Here is a 15,279-nt window from a genome sequence, read left to right as displayed (position 1 = left end):
GAGGTAGGATCCCGTTCCTCCCTGCTTGTTGATATAGTATTTGGCTTCGCTAGCTGACATTTCAAAAGACATGCATGCGAAATAGGCTCCCCAGCCCAGTTTGGCCACATCTGTCATTGACACTGCTTGACTGGGAGGAATTTGAAATGAGACACTTTTGACCAGACTGGACTGATTCATCCATCAAGACAGTTCCCAGAGGCTTTCCAGAGTGGTCCATTGAGCCTCTCTCAAATTGAGGGGTGCCAGGAATGTTAAAGGTACCATGCAAATGTTAAGTATTCAGGAATAAGATATGTCTTTTTTTAATGCCAGAAAAAGCTATGAGCTTTCCTGGCTTTGAAGGAAATGGCAGCTGGGAAGGAAAGGAAAAAGGGACTTTAGCTGTGAAGCTTATTCCCTAATTCCTCAGTGAAATTTCTAGATTTGTGTCGTTCTTCACTCCATAATATCTTCCTCCTCAATATTGTGGTCTAAGAAAGATGTAAGCTCTTTTGCTTTATCAGTTACATTTACTGAGTTTCTTGTAAGAATGTTTTCCATCTGCTTTGCATGAACAAGGGATCTCTTGTAAAATTATATTCAAATGGCAATAAATATAAAATAAAATAATTTAAAAAAATAAGATGGCGGCAGCTGATCTCTAGAACCCACTGACCCATGCTGAGAAGACTTGCTACCCTGCTTATCCTCAGAAAGCGTGCCCCTCACTCTCCTATGCACCTGCTTCCCGTATAACGCTCTCCTGCGCAACAATTCTCCTCATGCAAAAAGCTTCACTCTCCTTTGTTTAATGCAGTGGTTCTCAACCCTGTCCACTTGGGTTTTCAAAATATCCCTAATGAATATGCATAAGACATATTTGCATGCCTGTCTCCTCCATTATATGCTAATCTCTCTCATGCATATTCAATAGAGATATCCTGAAAACCCAACTGGCTGGGGGTCCCCTAGGAAAGGGTTAAGAACCACTGGTTTAATGTTTAAAGATTTTTATATACCACCTATTACAATCTTCTGAGGTTACAAAATACACACAAGAAAAATACTTCTCACCTGCCTGATCTGTGTTAACCTCCCAGCACTTCTGCTCTCCTCTCTACCACGCAAAGGATCTCTGGCCCTTTCCCTTGCTCTGCACTCCTGTTCCAGATTTTCTAGAATTCTGCTGTGAAACTATGCCGTGGTCCTCCCCACCCTTTTTGTACCCACCTCCTGCTCCTACCTGCATGCTCCGCCTTGACGTGTTTCTGAAGGGCGGTGGTGCTGGAGAAGACCTGCTCACAAGAGCCGCACTGAAGGGAGAACTTGGAGGAGCGATGATTCTGAGCAGCAAATACGTCGGGGTGGTGCGTGCGGTTATGATACCATAAACCTGACAATTGCTGTAAAGAAGCAGATAAAATCTCAGCTGGGAGGGCAGGGGGGGGGGAAAGGAGGATGGCGATAAAAGAAAAGCAGCTCTTACACTTTGCACCATTCTCCTGGCTAGAATCAACTCTTCCTCGATTGTCCTGCCTTTCCTTATAGTTATCTAGGAAGACTGACTTCCCTCTCCCATTTTACAAAACTGCACAGGAGGTTTTGAGCGCCGGCCAGCACGATGAACGCTCCGTGCTGCTCCGACCCTCATAGGAACACCACGACTGTCGGAGCAGGGCAGAGCATTCGGCACCCCAGCGGGCATTAAAAACCTCTTGCGTGGTTTTGTAAAGGGAGTGGGGGGGTTAGTCCTAAAGCCAAGATATACAATGCATTCTGGTTAAACAATTTTTTCCTATGTAAAATCTATATAATTGGAATTAATATTTAAAAGCCATTTTGTGACTAAATTAAGCAAATTAACTTGATATATTCAGTGGTGCTGTGTGGGTTACATGCAAGAAAGGTAAATCTCAGACTATCGGCTTAAATTTAACCCCACAAAATTTATAGTCAAATTAAGCAAAACAATTTGCAGGGATGGAGAGGTTGATCCCACAGATTTAGGTGATTGTGTGCTACCTGGTTAAATTTGGAAAATATTATTCCAGGACCCCTGACTCAGTCCCTCTTTAAGTCTGGATAAATTTGAGTGGGGAGTAAGTTGACCCCCAAAGATTCAGCCAGATAGAGGGCCAATATTTTGAAAAGCCACCCCCCTCCCCCCCACCCGAGGGAGGTAGTGGAGAGGAAAACGGTAACAGAGTTCAAACAAGGATCTCTAATCAGAAAATAAGGGTATATATTAAAGGAACGAAGGCCAGTACTGGGCAGACTTGCACGGTCTGTGTCCCATATATGGCCATTCAATTGAGGACGGGCTGGGGTGGTTTAGATGGGCTGGAGTGAGCGTTGACGGAGCCTCCAGTAGACAGAACCTAAGCACACTATCGGGCAGGGCTCTGGGTTTCTGGCCTAAGAAAAAGGACCATTTAAACTAAAGAATTAATTTATGGAGCATGTGTGGTTGGGCAGACTGGATGGACCTCTCGGGTCTTTATCTGCCGCCATTTACTATGTTACTAAAAACGATGATCTCGGAGAGATCAGAGAGGCGAGAACTAGAAGGCCTTGAACATGCGCAGATGCTCAAGGCTCAGCCCAAGCACGAGGGAGGATCTTCGGGCACTGGCATGTCTTGTGCGTTGGTGCTGGTGCCAGTGCCAGCTCGGGGTAAGAGATTGTGTTTGGGTGGGTGGGTGATGCCAGATCGTTGCAGGGGGGGGCAATGTGAGCGGGGGAGATGCCGGATCGCTGGGGGGGGGGGCTTGCAAATTGAGACAACACTCAGTTTGCGAGGCACGATTTGCGGGAATGTTTTGCTCGTCTTGCAAAACACTCGCAAACTGAGGTTTGACTCTATATGTTTTTTTCATAAAGATTCCTGTCCTTGTACATTTCCATCTGCAGTTTCTTTCTTGTTTTTGGTGTTAACTTAAACTGGTGCCAGAGATCACAAAGAGCATCAGTGGAAGAAGCACGATTTGGACCCTGGTTCTCAGCTCCCTGGTTCTAATCAGTAAGTGCAGTTCAGTACGCAATGCAGCATTCAGACAGTGCAGGTCCGAGACTCACCCTCAGCCCTATCGCCTCCTGAGTTTGAACAGCTCCTCAGACTCCTCAACCGTCTACAGCTACCCACCACCCCACGTCGTATGCTCTTATGCTTACCTGATAGGCCTTGTCACAGATCTCGCAATTGTAGGGCTTGCCTCCCACGTGTGTGACCATGTGACGCTCCAGCAGCGAGGGTGCACTGAAGATCTTGGCGCAGGTAGGACAGGGGTGATATTCTCGGGAGTGCACCTCCTGAATATGCTGGCGATGTTCATCCAGGCTGGGAAAACTCATCCGGCATTTCTGACAATCATAAGGGTCTTCAATGTCTGATGATAGGCGGGGAAGGGGTGGGGGGTGGGATGGAAGAACAGGAAGGCAGGGATGCGCAGATCCACAGAGATAGAAAGCAGAGGGTAACAAAATAGACATCAGAGAAAAAGAGGAAAAAGGAGAGACACAGTCATACAATTTTATGCCCAGGAAGAATGGAGAGCATGAGAGCATCCAGTCATTCACTCCCTGTGGGAGGGTGATTGGGTGCCTGGAGTAGAGAATGACACAGGGTCAAATTTTTCCCCGTCCCTGCAGGAACTCATTTTCCCGTCCCCATGAGTTCTTTTCCTGTCACTGCCCCATTCCTGCAAGCTCCGCCCTCATCTGCACAAGCCTCAGACACTTTAACATCATAAGTAGCAACATTCTAGAGCTCAGAGTGTGATGTCATAATGCCTCATTCCACCAATGCCTAAGCTCCGTCCTCATCTGCACAAGCGTCAAACATTTTTAAATCATAAGTGTTCGAGGCTTGTGCGGTTAAGGCAGAGCTTACAGGAATGGGGCAGGGTCAGCAACAAAACTCATGGGGATGGGGGGAAATTTGTTCCTGTGTCATTTTCTAGCTTGGAGAATGAGAGAACTCACTGTGGAAAGTACGCAGATGTATGGAGAGCCCATTGGCCTGACTGAATCCTTTCCCACATTCCCGGCAGACATAGGGCTTGTCTCCTGTGTGAGTCCTCACGTGCCGTGTGAGTTCAATGGACTGGGCAAACACCGCATCGCAGTACTGGCATACATACATCTTCCCTGGAAAGAGAAATCCATGACATTTCTTCCATTAAAAGGCTGTTTCTTGTGAATCACTACAATGCTACATAGCTATTACAGAGGGTATAAGAACGGACATTTTTCACATGAGCAAGCTCAGAGAGGGTGCTGTGTTTCTTGGCAAGGAACCCAAAATACTCCTCCTCACAGAGCCCCACCACCAGCTCTTCCTTAGGAACCTCACATCGGTTCTCCGATATGCAATGCTTTACCAATCACTGAGATTCTCCAATAGTAGCTGAAAAAGCCACCTTAGTTTAATATCAGTGAAGTATGAAAAATAATAGGTGAAATGCCAACTACGGAACTGAACTTTAACAAGAGTGATAGCAACAAGAGCTGGCCGTGCCGAGGAAATGTTACTTTTCCTCCAAGGTTTAGTAGCTTAATATAAAAAAATTAATAAAAAATAATAAAAAAATTAAAAAAATTAATAAAAAAATTAATAAAAAATAATAAAAAAATTAATAAAAAAAAATTAAACACGTCCCAAAAAGGGAGATGGGGAAAGCGCACAACTTGTTCTGCTGCTAGCCATCGGAATCATAGTTATAGTCATCCATTATAGGTCAGCTAGATATATATATTTCTAGCAAACACATTTGGGAGAAGGGAAGAACACATGAACTCCGAGACTAGCTTTTGCTTGGACTATAAAGAGGGGCGGTGGGGTGGGGGTGGGAGGGAGTTCAGAAGCAGCCTGGCAAGGAATGCACTTTTGTTCTATGGGCCACAGGAAGGGCCTTAAACAACCTGGGACAATCAGAGCCTCAGGCCCCTCTCCAGTGCATCCCAGGATGCACCAGGGAGGGGAAGACCCACCATTTTGAAGAGGCAGCATTGTAAGTAAGGTAAAGGGGAGAAGTGGGGGTCGTCAGAAGCGTGAGGGGGTGTCGGGGGGTTGCGTGGTGGTAAAAGGGAGTGGGCATCTCACCTGCTGCGGGGAGGGGAGGGGGGTTTGTAGTATTGGGTGATTGTGCGATGCAGCAGGAGAGAGTGGGCATCTCTCCTGCTGATCTTCAATTTGGGGGTTTTTTCCCCATTATTATTATTTCAATTTGCGCAGCTGTCAAATCTTACTTTCCTGACAGTACATGAGCCAATCAGCACTCAGGAACTGATCAGAAAGTAAGGCAACGAAAGCTCAGACCTTTTGATAAATTTTGGCTGCAAATGTGGCAGAGCAAGGTTAGAGAATCACTCGGCGATTATAGAGAATCATTTGAAGTGATCATATGAATATTAATGACCTCATTGCACTACACTTGCAACAATGGAAATAAGGAGAACAGTGAGACATCTGGGTTTTACTTCCACTCCAAGCAATGGAAATTATGAGAACGGAGCGAATCATCTGCGTTTTACATCCACTGAAATCAATGGAAGTTAAACCCGGATGCCTCAATCCATCCTTTGCCTGGAGCCATGTAGCATTCTTATATTCTAGAGCTTTATAAGATGCAAAATAGATGCTTTTCATACGATTCCCAGTCATCTGTGCAGACTCTTCAACTGTGCTGGTCTTAAAGGCAGGAAATAGGGGCCTGACAGAGCTTACCTTAACTTTAATTAGGTAATGGGCTCTTTCAAGAGAGTTTGATAATGAGATGGGGGAGGTCAGAGGCCTCTTTCTTTGCAAGCTTGCGTCCCACGCACCTTCAGAATGTTTCTTCTTGGTGTGGTAGGCGAGCGCCGCAGCCTGCGTGAAGGTCATGTGACAGTGCTTGCATACGTAAGGCCTCTCCCCCGTGTGCAGGCGCTGGTGGTTCTTCAGGGTGGAGTTAGCGGCAAACTTGGCACCACAGTCGGAGCAGGAGAAGGGCTTCTCGTCAAAGTGCTCCGTCCGCTTGTGATACTGCATCCCTGAAAGCAGGTCACCAGCGGGTACGTCACCCCAAAACAGATAAAGAGAAAAGCAGAACACCTAAAGTTACTATTTCTTGAGTTTTAATAACCCCCAATGGATAAAGGAATCCCAATTTATACCATGCATCTCAATGAGAGAGACAGAGAAATGCACACACACTAGACCAGGGGTGGGCAACCTTGGTCCTCAACCCAGTCAGGCTTTCAGGATTTCCCCAATGAATACGCATGAGATCTATTTATTCATTCAGTTTTCTATACCATTCTCCCAAGGGAGCTCAGAACGGTTTACATTCATTTATTCAGGTACTCAAGCATTTTTCCCTGTCTGTCCCGGTGGGCTCACAATCTCTAATGTAGGGACTTGCTCAAGGTCACAAGGAGCAGCGTGGGTTTGAACCCACAACCTCAGGGTGCTGAGGCTGTCGCTCTAACCACTGTGCCACACTCTCCACTTTTATGAAAATTTATACGATGGAATTGGGTAGGTTTAATCAGAAAATATTAGAGCAGTGTTTCTCAACTCGATCTTGGAGCACCCCCTTGCCAGTCAGGTTTTCAGGATATCCACAGTTAATATGCCTGAAAGAAATTTGCATATAATGAAGACAGTATATGCAAATCCAATGTGGATATCCTGGAAACCTGTCTGGCAAGGAGGTACTCCAGGACCGAGTTGAGAAACACTGTATTATAGCATTAGAGTCCAATCTGCTCCGCAAGGCATTTTATATAGATGGTTATACAGTGGTACCTTGGATTACGAGCATAATCCGTTCCATGAGCATGCTCGTAATCCAAAATGCTCGCTTATCAAAGCGAGTTTCCCCATAGGAAATAATGGAAACTTGCTTTGATACGGCATCCGTTGAAAATCAGGGGAGGGAAACTACGAGGTGACACCAGGAAATTCTTTTTCACTGAAAGAGTGGTTGATCGCTGGAATAGTCTTCCACTACAGGTGATTGAGGCCAGCAGCGTGCCTGATTTTAAGGCCAAATGGGATCGGCACATGGGATCTATTCACAGGGCAAAGGTAGGGGAGGGACATTAGGGTGGGCAGACTAGATGGGCCTTGGGCCCTTATCTGCCGTCTATTTCTATGTTTCTATATGTTTCTATGTTTCCACCCCCCCACCCCACCCCCGAGGCCAGGGCGCCGATTCTCGGCGAGAGGGAGAATTAGAAGGGCTTGAGCATGCGCAGATGCATGCTCAAAGCCGGCAGAGACTGGGAAGAAGAAGATCTTCAAGCGGCACCGGCACTTGTGGGCTGCGTGCCGGTGCCAAAGGGGGCGGTGAGTTAAAGTTGGTCGGGCGGGGGGTTTCGGTTCTCACGGGGGGGGGGGGGCCGATTCGAGCGGGAGGGGGCTCTTTGTGAGCGGGGGGGGAGCAATGCTGGTTATCGGGGGGTGCTCGCAAATCGAGTCAACACTCGGTTTGTGAGACACGTTTTGCGAGAATGTTTTGCTCGTCTTGCAAAACACTCGCAAACCGGGTTACTCGCAAACCGAGGTTTGACTGTATATGTCTAAAAGTATAATGTCTCTCATTAAATTACAAAGAATTGACTAGTGCATCCAAATATTCATTTTGCTATTATAATGCTTTCTTGTTTTGTTAACATTAGAAGAGACTGAAAACAAAAAAGTGTGATAAGCATGTGTGCATTTTTATAGGGCTGTTCTGGTATGGATGATACTAGGATAATTATCATAGGAAGTAGGGTGCAAAGCTGAAAAGTTTGCCTGAGGTCATCTAATACCCTTGCACCGGCCCTGCACCCCCATTTCAATCTCCCCCTCTCCAAAGTGGTGCAACGTTACCTGACGGATGGGCAAACTCCTTGCCACAGATATCACAGGTGACCAGTAGCCTGCGTTTCTTCCCTCTGGCGCTGCTGCCCGAGTAGCCGTGGACTTGCTGTTGGTGTTTCTCCAGCTCCTTCTTGGACGGTTTCAGCTCGTTGCAGTCCACACACTCTAGGGAGGTCTCCCGAGCCATCCTGCAGCGCTTCACATGCACTTCCAGTCGGCAACGAAAGTGAAAGCTCTTGCCGCAGGACTTACAGATGTAGCTCTTCCTGGGGGGCACGGAGGTAGCCTTCTCTTGCTTTTGCTGAGGCATTTTCGTTTGTTTCTCATTCGATGCTTCCGCTTCCACCATCTGCTCTTCCTCCTTTGCTGGTGGCTCCGGTTTACAGCTTTCTCCTTTCTCCAGAGACTCAACCTGCAACTTGTTATTCACCTTCCATTGTCTAATACCTTTCACCTCCCCGGTTCCCTCAGTAAGAATTCCTGGCAAAGGAAAAAAAAAAATCATTGGAAATACGAGGTCAAGGTGGAACAGAAAACATGAAGACAAAGCTCTTCTAGACTTGTACACAAAATCAGATAGATACACTTACACCAATTGGGAAAGTGGAATTTGCTTCTGGAGACAAGTGTCATGAATATATCCAATCCCGCATAAAGCTGAGGCACCTCTAATTAAAAAATTGGAGAGGTGGGGGAAAATGGGAAAGAGACTTGGCCTCCTGAATGTGGCACCCCCCCATAAAATAATTGGAGAGGTGAGGGAAAATGGGGGAAGAGACTTGGCCTCCTGAATGTGGCACCCCCAATAAAAAAATTTGAGAGGTGGGAGAAAATGGGGGGAAGAGACTTGGCCTCCTGAATGTGGCACCCCCAATAAAAAATATTGGAGAGGTGGGGGAAAATGAGGGAAGAGACTTGGCCTCCTGAATGTGGCACCCCTGAAGTTGGACGGACCCCCGAAAGGGTCCCCCAAGCTCTGTCTGGCAACAAAAACAGGGACAATGAGGCCACTAATCAGATCCGACAGTTTGGCCACCGTTTGGTGCACCGATTGTGGAGATAAGTTATTAATTTCATTATCTATCTTAATCATTGCTCCACACAGAACCTGTAGATATTCCAGGGGAGGTTTTTTATGCCAAATAGATTTTGCCCCACCACCTTAAACCACTGTTGTGGAGTGGGAGGGTTTGTTTCCGAGGCTTGAGTTTATTAACTTTGGCCTGTGTTTGTCTTGTTTCTGTCCATGTGAAAGTGTTGTATATTATTACTTGTGGATTTTCACTATATCTGTGTTATTTGGACTATCTGGTCTGCCTAACCATGTCATCCATTATCCTTTAAAGATCCAACACCTCCTCTGAGAGGCCATTCCACGCATACACCACCCTTTCCGTGAAAAACTATTTTCTGAGGTTACTTCTGATTCTATCCCCTTTCACCTTCATCCTATGTCTTCTCATTCCATAGTTTCTTTTAAATTGAAAGAGACTTGCCATATTTGCAATTTATGCCATGTCTCTATCATATCTCCCCTCTCCCGCCTTTTCTTCAAAGTATACATATTGAGATCTTTAAGCCTATCCTCATATATTTTATGACGAAGACCACCGACCAATTTATTAGCCTTCTTCTGGATCAACTTACTTGTATATAAACAAATACTCTTTATAGAAGAAAATGGGGCTATGATAAACCATTAGATTTCAATAAAAGTATTAGAATATTACCATCAAATGAGAAGTTCAAGGACAAGGATCATAATATGAAGAAGAATCAAAAGGAATGTGGGAAAGGACGTTCACCGAGAGGAAGGTGGACATCTCCTGCAGAGATTACACCGCCAAAACAGTGACATAATTTAAGCTAGAGAATGACACGGGGACAAATTTTTCTCCATCCCCGCGGGAACTATTTTCCCATCCCATCCCAGCCCCATTCCTGCAAGCTCCGTCCTCATCTACACAAGCCTCAGACACTTTAAAATCACAAGTAGCAACATTCTAGAGCTCAGATTGTGATGTCATAATGCCTCATTCCACCAATGCCTAAGCTCCGTCCTCATCTGCACAAGCCTCAAACACTTTAAATCATAAGTGTTCGAGGCTTGTATGGCTAAGGCAGAGCTTACAGAAATGGGGCAAGGACAGCGACAAAACTCAAGGGGACAGGGAAATTTGTCCCCGTGTCATTCTCTAATTCAAGCGTGTGCACATTGGACAAACACAAAGATCTTAGCTGCAAGATAATGGAGTCAAGAGACCCTCATACAATACAAAAGGCATTCTTTGGATGCAACTGATCTTACCTATTTGCTCCAGCTCTTGCATTACAGGCCACAGACTAGGGAAGGAGTCATGGACATAGCACAATAGCTGACAGAATGCCACAGAAGAGACAGACCTCTCCAGGGCAGCACTCAGAACCTTCTCCGCAGATATTCCATCATCAGCCTTCTGAGTGGAAACACTTATAAGCTAAAAGAAAGGGAAAAACATCTGTAGAGGAAAGGTAGGAGGTACCACTGCAGCAGAATTCAAGCATTGCTGGGACAGACACAAAGAGACCTTAGCGGAAGGGGAAGGGTCAAATGATGAGCACAGATCAGGTAGAATCTTTGACAGCATGAGAGACAGATACATATAAGTGGGCCCGATTGGTCCATATCTGAGAATTGCTAAGTTTCTATGCAACACAGAAGAGAGAGCTGGCTGGTCCCCACTAGGAACACGATAGGGTGAACCCAGTAGATACACCCAGATTTGCAGAGGATATGATAAAGGACAGATAACTTAGAATTACATACATCCCGATAATTCAAGATGAACATAGAACACGATCCAAGGTATTATGTGAGCAAATAAGTAGGATTTAATACGAACGTAGTACACGATACTAGTAATATAGTATCTCAGAAAACGCTCACTCTGTATTGTAATACCTTTACAGAACCTAAGCATAGCCTCTGCCGAGTCAGACCATAGGTCCATCGTGCCCAGCAGTCCGTTCCCATGGCGGCCCCCCAGGTCAATGACCTGTAAGTGATCCTTTACTAAGACATTTTATCCTGTATAGTACCCCTCTAATTATATCCTTCAATCCCCTTTTCCTTCAGTAACTCGTCCAACCCCTTTTTGAAACCCAAAATTGTACTCTGCTCTACCACCTCTTCTGGAAGCGAATTCCAGGTGTCCACCACCCTCTGAGTGAAGAACTTCCTAGCATTTGTTCTGAATCTGTCTCCCTTCAATTTTTTTGAGTGCCCTCTTGTTCTTGTTGCCCCCGCCAGTCTGAAGAATCTGTCCCTCTCTACCTTCTCTATACCCTTCATGATCTTGTAAGTTTCTATCATGTCTCTCTAAGTCTCCGCTTTTCCAGAGAAAAGAGCCCCAGCTTCTCCAGCCTCTCAGCATATGAAAGGTTTTCCATGCCCTTATTTAATACCATTACAAAAGCTCATGTAAACCGCTCTGAATTGACTCCCCAGTCATTAGTGGTGGTACAGAAGCTTTCAATAAACACTAAGCCTTGGTCAATGAGAGCTCTACCATTGCTAATGATGAACAAAAATGGATTAGTTGCTGGGAATACCAGCGAACCATGTTGTATTACAGCTGTGCTAGATGAGACGTTTTCAGTGAACGATGTACATCACTTGGTAGGTAAAGTCTAAGCAAAAGACCATGCCCCAAAAACCAGTGAGCCAGGATACTCTGCAAGAAATAAACATTCAAGCATTCTTGGTCGTTTTAACTGGTTATTATCTCTCCCAGGAGATGTCTCATTTTGTACAGTACCTCTTTCACAATCTTCGTCAGTCCCTCCTCGGCCTGTAACACACATTCCAATGAAGGGCTCTCACTCACGGCCCTCGCAATCAGCTCACTGTGTCGCAGCAGTATTTCTCTGGCAACGCATTCTCTATTGGCCGCTATAAAAATGAAAGATAAAGGAATCGGTTTTGCACAGTTAAATAGCAGGCTTAGCAGTAGGAACGCCAGGGTTCAAATCTCACTGATGCTTCTCCTGATCTTGGGCAAATCACGCAAGCCTCCATCACCTTTTGTACATACCGAGAGGCCTCTGGGGATAGGGAAATACTTACTGCACCTGAATGGAACTTGACCTTATGCTAGTGCTGAAAAAAGTGTGAGCTAAGTTCAAATTGTTGGAGAGAGGAAGCTGGACTTGATGGATCTTAGTCTGACTTATCTTATTCTCTTATCACAAGCATTAGCATCTCCTAAAATTTCAGTTCACAAGTAGTCAGTATGCCTGCTGTACTGCAAAACACAAGGAATGGAGGAAGGGTCCCCTGAAATCTCAGCTGTCATTAGAAGAAAAGGAAACCCCCCAAAGCATAAAGAAGTGGCACCTGACTGATACAGGAGCCTGGCTCTGTGCACAATTTATGCAAGCAGCAGTGTTACCTGTCTGAAAGAAGAGGTCAGCGCCTGGCTCTTTACGGATTTCTTCCATGAGCAGGTTAAGGTGAAATTCCTCCTTCTGTATAGCCAGTAGCATCTGCCACACAGCCAAGGCAGGCAGAAGCAGCTCATCCAGTACTGCCGAAACCAAGAAACTGAAGGCACCTCCACTGCCATCCTTCTGCATTATGCCTTCCATCACCTGCACAGAACGTGAATCCAGGATAGTGACTGATGAGAGAGAGGGGCAAGCAGACAAGACAAAACCCAAAGCCAGATAAAGAGGAACCATTAAAGAGAGCAGGGGAGACAAGTGAGAGAGAGGCAGGGACAATCGCCAGAGAAAGAAGTCACTTGCCCAGGGTCACAAAGAGCAGCGTGGGTTTGAACCCACAACCTCTGGGTGCTGAGGCTGTAGCTTTAACCACTGCACCACTCTAGAAATCAAAATGTAGTAAAAGTGAGCCAAGTCTAGGACAATCAAGCCATTGTGACATCACTGCTGAGGTTGGCTCTTATTGGTGGAATGAGGCATTATGACATCACAATCTCAGCTCTGGTTATCAGAGGCTGAAACTTTTCACACTATTTATTGATTCAGGTACTCAAGCATTTTCTCCTGTCTGTCCTGGTGGGCTCACAATCTATCTAACGTACCTGGGGCAAGGGGGGATTAAGTGACTTGCCCAGGGTCACAAGGAGCAGCGTGGGTTTGAACCCACAACCTCAGGGTGCTGAGGCTGGAGCTTTAACCAATGCGCCACACTCTCCCCTTCCAATCCTCTAGCTTCCCAACCTTTCTGTGGCTGTGACCCCATGTTTGTGACCAAATAAAATTGTGTGACCCCCTCCTGGAAGTGCAGAATGACGATCCACCTAAGTCATGACCCCAAAGACAGGCTTTGTGACCCCATCTGGGGTCCCCAACCCACCGTTTGGGAAACTATGGTCTTGCTCAAGCTTTTAGGGTAGGGTAGTTATTAACCGCATTGTAAATTTTTTTTTCACTTTATGTGTTTTTCCTTTTTGTAATCAACTCCATATGATCTTTGGCTGAAAGTAACAGACTGTAAGACTCTGTATTCAATTAAATTCAGTCCCCGAGGGCCACAAACGGACTACATTTTCAAGATGTTTTATTTAAAAATGTAATAAACTCAAGTGAAAATTTCAAGTTTACTCAAAAAATCTCTTAAATGTCCAAACCATAAAGAACAAACTGATACAATATATTCCAATTACTCAGACCTGATACACCATCCCAGTAAGGGCATGAAAGAAATTTGGGCAATGTCCAGGGTGTATGAGGTCTGAGGAATTGGAATATACAGGGTATCCACAAAGTCTTGCTACAATTTCAAAAAATGACTAAAAAGGCAATTGATGAGATAAGTTAATCAAATTTGGTCTATGGACTCAGTCGCTATCAAAGTTTGTAATCGCATTGCATTTGGGTATTTCAGGCACTCTGTTGATGAAAGAGCGGCTGCTGAATAAACCCCTAAATAAATGGCTACGCCTCAAGAAAAGGCATAATGTGTTCCGTGGTTTATTGAAACAAAATCAGATGCGCAGACTCAGCAAAAACTACAAGACTAAGGGCTCCTTTTACTAAGCCGCGTTAGGGCTTTAACGCGCGGAATAGAGCGTGCTAGACCTTAATGCCAGCATTGAGCTGGCGTTAGTTCTAGCCGCGTAGTGCAGGTTTAGTGCGTGCTACAATCCTGCGTGCTACAATCCTGCGTGCGCTAAAAACAATCCTGCGTGCTACAATCCTGCGTGCGCTAAAAAGTAAAAGGAGCCCCAAGTGTGGAAAACATCCACTGTCACGTCTGTCAATTCGTGCATGGCACAAGAAATTTAGGGAGACAGGGACAGTATTGGATAAAGAAAGGCGTGGACGACAGAGAATATCGGAGGAAAACGTCAATCGTGAAAAACGATCCTTTGCTCATTCTCCTTCAAAATCCACCCGTATAGAGGTGCATTAAATGAGGCAAAAAAAACCCTTCAATATCTACTCTTCACTTTGTAATAATTTCCACAGATTTGTCTAGTCATTTGTTTTTTTTTTTAATAAAATCTTGAAATTGTAACGAGACTTTGTGGACATCCTGTATTGTATACGTTTGCTTTTTTTGGTTTGGTTATTTAAAAATGTGCTATACCTCTCTTCCAACTACATCATAGCAATTTCCATCATTAGGAGCCAAGATACATTTGCATGCAAATCTTTTATATGCAAAGTAATCACCGATATCCTGAAAATCTGGCCTACTTAGACAATTCTGCATGCATTCCCTCTCTGTATGAACGACTCTCACCTCTCTTTCCCTGGGAGACAAATTCTGTACTGCAGAGATCCCCTTGAGTAGCTGTTTAGGGTCTGTGAGGATCTCCGCGAGGTTTTCGTGATACTGCCTTAACAGCTCTGCTCCGTAGTCCTCCGGGTTGTGCTGGGCTGGGCATGCAGAGAGATTCCGAGAAAGAAAAAAAATACCAGCATTTATATAAGCAAATCCTCTTGCGCACACTGGATCGCGGGATTCTTGACAATGATAGCACTTCCAATCAGTAGAGGATTTGGGCAACTTCTAAAGTGGGAAAACAGGAAGTAAACATTAGAGAATGACTTAACTTAAAGCAAGCTGCTATCCAGTTACTGGGGACCAGGCAAGCGGGTCAATGTCAAACACTCTTCTGGGGTAAAGAGGGACAAATTTTCTCGTATTTTGATAGAATCAAGATACCTGAAAGCCAGGGAATTTAAGCCCAGTCATACTTTGTACGCTTTGGTAAAGCTGGCATTACAGCAAAGAAACTAATGTTTTATTTTTTTACCCCCATGACCATTTTTCTAGTTATTTAGCTCTCATAAAAGATAGTGGCTGTTATTAGAGTTCTCCATTTACCACTGTGAGGAAGGACTAAAGAGGTGAGGGCTCTTCAGCCTGGAGAACAGACAGCCGAGCGGAGCTGTGATAAAGAGATCTAGAAAATCAGGAATGCAGTAGAGTGGGA

General features: G+C 45.2%; 1 protein-coding gene across 6 annotated transcripts in view; it reads right to left on the bottom strand.

Annotated features, from left to right (window-relative positions):
* The window catches only part of ZBTB40 (zinc finger and BTB domain containing 40), a 44,314-nt gene that overhangs the window by 10,678 nt on the left and 18,357 nt on the right, over window positions 1-15,279 (bottom strand). For 4 of the 6 annotated variants that reach the window (XM_033922560.1, XM_033922562.1, XM_033922563.1 and 1 more), the window contains exons 7-15: window positions 14,583-14,719; window positions 12,262-12,460; window positions 11,629-11,762; window positions 10,140-10,308; window positions 7,841-8,311; window positions 5,806-6,012; window positions 3,964-4,128; window positions 3,154-3,368; window positions 1,226-1,385 (exon numbers count right to left, since the gene is read on the bottom strand). In XM_033922560.1, coding sequence (XP_033778451.1) covers window positions 1,226-1,385; window positions 3,154-3,368; window positions 3,964-4,128; window positions 5,806-6,012; window positions 7,841-8,311; window positions 10,140-10,308; window positions 11,629-11,762; window positions 12,262-12,460; window positions 14,583-14,719 — 1,857 coding nt within the window. Of the gene's footprint in view, window positions 1-1,212; window positions 1,386-3,153; window positions 3,369-3,963; window positions 4,129-5,805; window positions 6,013-7,840; window positions 8,312-10,139; window positions 10,309-11,628; window positions 11,763-12,261; window positions 12,461-14,582; window positions 14,720-15,279 lie in introns of all 6 variants that reach the window. The other 2 variants (XR_004537128.1, XM_033922565.1) reach the window with 1 other exon arrangement.

The sequence above is a fragment of the Geotrypetes seraphini genome, chromosome 15 (assembly GCF_902459505.1).
Source record: "Geotrypetes seraphini chromosome 15, aGeoSer1.1, whole genome shotgun sequence".
NCBI classification, from domain to species: Eukaryota; Metazoa; Chordata; class Amphibia; order Gymnophiona; family Dermophiidae; genus Geotrypetes; species Geotrypetes seraphini.
This window is presented reverse-complemented; position numbering and strand designations above follow the sequence as displayed.